Source organism: Gekko japonicus, unplaced genomic scaffold (assembly GCF_001447785.1).
Source record: "Gekko japonicus isolate JY-2015 unplaced genomic scaffold, Gekko_japonicus_V1.1 scaffold3830, whole genome shotgun sequence".
Lineage (NCBI taxonomy): Eukaryota > Metazoa > Chordata > Lepidosauria > Squamata > Gekkonidae > Gekko > Gekko japonicus.
The window spans coordinates 70,890-77,106 of record NW_015162593.1 but is presented as its reverse complement, the minus strand read 5'-3'; the positions used below and the strand labels follow the sequence as shown (position 1 = coordinate 77,106).

At 45.2% G+C, this 6,217-nt stretch overlaps 1 protein-coding gene across 1 annotated transcript in view; it reads right to left on the bottom strand.

Annotated features, from left to right (window-relative positions):
• LOC107106331 (dynein heavy chain 14, axonemal-like) overlaps nt 1-6,217 on the bottom strand; it is a gene marked incomplete at its 5' end in the record, with an annotated part of 73,219 nt that overhangs the window by 3,214 nt on the left and 63,788 nt on the right. The window contains 2 exons of the mRNA XM_015406464.1: nt 1,270-1,416; nt 5,846-5,911. Of these exons, the coding sequence (XP_015261950.1) occupies nt 1,270-1,416; nt 5,846-5,911 (213 nt within the window). The remainder of the gene's footprint in view (nt 1-1,269; nt 1,417-5,845; nt 5,912-6,217) is intronic.

The window sequence follows — 6,217 nt, the reverse complement described above, 5'->3', positions numbered from 1 at the left end:
GCTCACAACCCTAATGCCAGGAGCGCACCAAGTGGAATTCTTGCCCACAGGACTCTACAGCTTAGAGGGAGCGCTGGTGGGCACCTCGGAGGCCAGCTCAGTTTGATTCTGGGGTGGGGGAGAAGCATTTCGTGTGCAGGAGTAACCCTGAGCTCAAGCACAAAGCTTGAGCCCAGGGGAACCTTTAAGATCAACAAAGTTTCATTGGAAGCTAAAGCTTTTGTGTGCAAAGCATTCTTTCTTTCTTTCCTGGGCTCCCAAACCGGCGGTTTCCCCTCCCCTTGACTTTCCGTCCACCCACATCTGCTGCTTTGCAGAAATCCCTCTCCCCCTTTCCACACACCCCCTTCTCTAGAAGACACCTGGTGGGGGTGGGGAAGGCCGGAGAGATAACCGGCATACGATCAGGGGTTGAGACATTTCGTTCTTCCTGCTGGGGCACACGAATTTCCAAGCTGACTGGAAAGGACAGACCCTCCCCTCCTCTCTCTGTCTGCAAAGACTGTGGCTTATGTATGTGCTTTTCTTCAGCTCATCCGGAAGCAGTGTTCCCTCTAAGCTGAGTGAGTGTGCGCTGGCTCACAGTTTTTTAGCCTCCAGCTCACACATTTTGTCTCAGCTCAGGAAGGGACGGCTCCAGAGCAAACTGATTTATGTGGCGGTGGAGGGGGGGCAGGGACCCATCAGGATCCTTCTCTCCAGGCCCCACCTGGAGGTTGGCACCCCCCATAATTGGTGGACTCGTGGCGGCGGGGGTGCCAGAAGGTAGCCCCGCCTAGGGCACAAAAACGCCTGGAGCCGGCCCTGACTAGGCATACATTGAGGATACTCAGCATCTTCAAGCTACAATGTTTACACACAACTATTTTTTGTTTAATATTGTACAAGAGTGCCCTTTAGCAACTATCATTATATAATTATATTCTATGCCCAAATGTATGCTATTACCATGTTAATACAATATAACTTGCAACCGTTACTGGGGGGGGGGGGAAGCAGGGAGGAAATCAGTGATGTAGCAAAATGATACAGTGTGGTGTAGTGATTAGCGTGTCAGACTAGGATCTGGGAGGCCCATATTAAAATACCTGCTCTGCCATGGAAGCTTTTTGGTTGAGGATGTATGACTGGTCTAAAATTAATCTAACCTACCTCAGGGTTGTTGTGAGGATGAAATGGAGGAGAGGGAAAAGATGTAAGCCACTTTGGGGAGAAAGGATATAAATCAAGTATGCACTCAGTACTTGTTAAGATGAAATATATAGTTACCTGTTGTGGTAAAAAAAGTATGTCTGGTAGTGGGTAAAATCTTGTGTGCAGGTCAGGATCTTCCAACGCTTCCTTAGTGGGACTCCAGCATGCACCATCTATGTATAATCCAAAAATTATAACACCAGTTTTTGGTGCAGAAGATTCCTAAAAACAACAACGGGAAAAAAATTATGTACTTTAATGAAATATTTTATATATTTATGTGGCGGTACAGACAGGCACAAAGAAGGACATCTGGAGACAGGTTGGCATTGCTGTTACTGCTAGACCTGACAATGTTGACCTCAACATAGGAGTTCATGGGGTAGCCTTGAAGTGGCTTACCTCATTTCTCCAATGTAAAGAGGGGGGTGGCTAGGAGAGACGGTGTCACCTCAACACCCCTTGGTATGTGGGGTCCCTCAGGGCACTCCTCCAATGTTGTTTAACATGTATATATGTTCCCTCACCCAGCTGGTGCAGTTTTGGGCTGGGTTGTCATCAGTATGAATCTGCTGGTGGATGGACAGCCAGACACCGCCCCAGCTACTTTGGCTTAAGGGCTGGAGGACGTGGTTGGATGGTTGAAACAGAGCCAGCTGAGATTGAATCCATTAAAGACAAAGGTTCTGTGGCTGGCTGGGGGTGGGGATTCAGGGCTGGGGTGCCGGTGTACCTCTAATGCTGGTACTGACCATCAAGAGCCTGGATGTGCTTCTGGACCCCAGAAATTACAGCTGGTCCAGAATGCAGCGACCTGGGTTCTTACTGGAACCCCTCTGACAGCACATATTCAACTGTTGGGGATTCAGGGCTGGGGTGCCGGTGTACCTCTAATGCTGGTACTGACCATCAAGAGCCTGGATGTGCTTCTGGACCCCAGAAATTACAGCTGGTCCAGAATGCAGCGACCTGGGTTCTTACTGGAACCCCTCTGACAGCACATATTCAACTGTTGGGGATTCAGGGCTGGGGTGCCGGTGTACCTCTAATGCTGGTACTGACCATCAAGAGCCTGGATGTGCTTCTGGACCCCAGAAATTACAGCTGGTCCAGAATGCAGCGACCTGGGTTCTTACTGGAACCCCTCTGACAGCACATATTCAACTGTTGCTTTACCAGCTGCACTGGCTCCAGATTGAATACTGGATCAAATTCAAGGTTCTAATATTAACCTTCAAGACCCTAAACAGTCTGGCACCCAACATATCTACAGGACTGCCTCTCCTGGTATACCCCCGGGAGAGCATTGTGCTCTGGGGAGAAGAACCTTCTGGTAATCCCTGGCCTGAATGATATCTGGCTGTCCTCAACCAGCGTCAGGGCCATTTCAGCCCTGGCGCCGGCCTGGTGGAACTCTTTGCCTACTGACATCCATGCCCTGCGGGACCTAGTGCAGTTCCACAGAGTCTGTAGGACAGAAATGTTCTGCTAGGTCTGTCTGTAGTTGAGGACAGCAGTGGTTTTTCATCAACCTGTCCTCCTAAATCTCTCCTTTTCCCTCATGAGGCACAGACATAAATTGATCTTTACAGGCCATCTGAAATAGTTATAGAATTTGGATCAAGGCGGGTAGCCATGTTGGTCTGAAGCAACAGAACAAAGTTAGAGTCCAATGGCACCTTTAAGACCAACAAAGTTTTATTCAAGGCGTGAGCTTTCATGTGCCTGCACACTTTGTCAGACGATGAAATGGAATTACATATCATAGTTGTGTATATAGGAGTGGCTTGTTAAATTAGCATGCAAAATAGTGAGGACACTTTTTAACAGATCAAAAGAATGACAACCTTAGTTCCTGGTTATCATCTGTTTCAGTTCAACTGGGGGCGGGACAACATAAGTAATAAATATATTGTGCCCCCCCCAGTTGAACCGAAACAGATGATAACCAGGAACTAAGCTTGTCATTCTTTTGATCTGTTAAAAAATGTGTCCTTGCTATTTTGCATGCTAATTTAACAAACCACTCCTATATATACAACTATGAGACGTAATTCCATTTCATCGTCCAACGAAGTGTGCATGCACACAAAAGCTCACACCTTGAATAAAACTTTGTTGGTCTTAAAGGTGCGATTGGACTCTAACTTTGTTCTAGTTATAGAATTTGTTATTGTTTTAATGGTTTTAATCCAGTTGTAAATGTATTTATTGAAATGTTGTTCACCACCATGAGCCCTAGGGGAGGGTGGTCTATAAATCAAATAAATAAATAAATATTCAACTGGTGCTCCACCAGCTGCACTGACTTTAGATTGAATACTGGATCAAGTTCAAAGTGTTGGTTTTAACCTTTAAAGCCCTACACAGTCTGGGACGTGCATACCTTCAGGATCGCCTCTCCTGGTATAACCCCACACACAAAAAAATAAAGCATTACGCTCACAGACCTACTGATGATTCCTGGGCCAAGAAATGTTCGCTTAGCCTCAACCAGAGCCAGAGCCTTCTCTGCCCTGGCCCCTGGCCTGCTGGAATACTCTTCCAGCTGAGACTCGGGCCCTGTGAGACCTGTCACAGTTCCACAGGGCCTGCAAAACAAAGCTGTTCCACCAGGCCTATGGCCAAGACTCCTGAGTCCTGACAAAGAAGAATACAGACTCTGATGGGCCTTCCTTTTGCCCCCTTTCCCTGGCCTTCCCCCCAGCGCTACTAAATCTTTCCCCGATGTGAATTTTTAAAATCTATTTATTGTAAATCTATTGTTATCTGCTGCTACCATTAGTAACTTAGGGTTGTATATGTTAAACTGTCTTAATGTTTAAAAAAATATTATTATTCGTAGTAATTACTCTCCCTTAGAACTGCACTAGCACGGGAGGGTGATTCAGAAGTCGAATAAATAAAATAAATAAATAAATGTGAGGTCAAGATAGGCATGTTAAATTGCAAACATACATACAAAAAAAATGGGTTACATAAAAGCTTAAAAGGGCTTAGGCAAAAACCCATTTTTGAATGCCCATGTTGTTGTTCAGTCGCACAGTCAAGTCCGACTCTTTGCGACCTCATGGACCACATCACGCCAGGCCCTCCTGTCTTCCGTCGTGCTCTGGAGTTTGCTTAATTTCATGTTTGAATGCCCATGACAACCAAGCATTGCCAAACTTGGCTTTCAGAAGAAAAGCAGAGAATTACCAGTTCTATGAGAGACCTGAACTCTGAACAGCAGCAGATAATAATAGAACTCAAGTATCACTTTTCTCATGTTTCACTTGGAAAGACAGTATCAAAGTCAGGTCAGTAGGTACTTGTCATGCTACTGGCCAGTGGTTCTCAACTGATGGTATGGGTACCATTGGTAGGACTCAGAGGTAGTTTAGGTGGGAAACAGGTTTTTCATACCAGTTACTAAGAATTTGCTGTTTCTCATTGCCCATATCCACCTGTAAGTGTGACATGCCATTTCCTGCTAACCCTACCCGCCACAGATTATCCTGTTCTGACATTTAGGCATGCTATTGATAACCATGGACCCTCAATATTTCTCCTAGTCCTCCCGCAACCAGTGGGTATCTTTGATGTACTGCTTCCTGCTGACCCTACCTGCCAGTGATTATCCACTGTGTTTCTGCATTTTTTCCCCTGTTCTTAAAGCTTGTTGTAAATGATAAATATAACAACAGAATATGGGACCCATATTCTTTCACAGAGTGATTGGAGGATATAAAATACTAAAGACTGAGAACCACTGCTATAGCCCACATTATGAGCAGCAATACTGGCAAACACGTTTTGAGGATAGAGGACCCAGGCAGTTCAACTAATATAGGAATATAAGGGAACAGTGACATAAAACGATTACATGTGCAGGAATGTGTGAAGTGTTTGTGATGAAGCACAGTTGGGGCATTTTGACATGTACAAAGACAGCAGTACTGTGACATCCTAGATATGTGACATTTAATGCTAAACTTTCATAGTGGTAGTTTAACTAGCCAGCAGCACAACATGGATTTGCTTTATATGTGAAACATGTGACTTTGCAGTAGGTACATCTGCTTCGGTCCCATATAGTGCCATTAATGTGATTGTATCTGAACATGAAAACACACTTGACTAAAATATTTAATGTAGCCCAACCCTTATGAGGAAATTCTGCCACTACTGTGTGGATGGATGGAAGGATGCTAGCCCAATAACAAAATTTGAAGAATTTCAGTAAAGTCTTGCAAAAATCTTGGCGTAGAACTACATATTATGTACTAATTAAGAGTACAGTGTACGTGTTACAGTGTTGGATTAGGATCTGAGAGACTTGGGTTTTAATCCCCACTGTACTATGGAAGCTTGCTTGGTGATCATGGGCCAGTCACATATTCTCAGCCTAAACCTACCTCACAGGCTTGTTGTGAGAATAAAATGGAGGACAGAAGAATTAAGTAAACCACTTTGGTTCCCCATTGGGGAGAAAGGCAGGATATACATGAAGTAAATAATATTACATACTGAATGACAATTTTTAAAGCTAACCAACTCAGGAAGGGACAATTTTCACTAAAGAACAAGAGGGATGTGCAACCCTCCTACCCCCTACAACTTTCCCCTGTCAACTCTACAGTAAGGTGTCTTTCCTAAGTATTTGAAGTACCTCACATATACTCTCAGTAATGTTTACACTTAGCCTGTACTTATAGCCAGTATTATTCTCCCCATACTGTGGAGAGAGCAAGAGAAAAGCTGATACTAAGAGTATCTTGCCCTACAGCCCCCTACTGAGTTCATGGCTGACCTTTGACTTGAACCAGCCCCTTCCAGCCCAAAACAGAAGCTCTTTAACCATTATGGGTGGTTCCGGTTTTCAGGCGACTCGCAAGTGGGTGCGCTCCATCCTTGCTCTAATGTGAGCGGCCCACAAAAATGCCGATGGGGAGGGGTCTGAGTTGATCTTGGACCCCCGCAACCCTTTGAAGGAGGGTTGCAGCCAGGGGCATGAGAGGTGGCTCTCCCACGGCGGAATGCC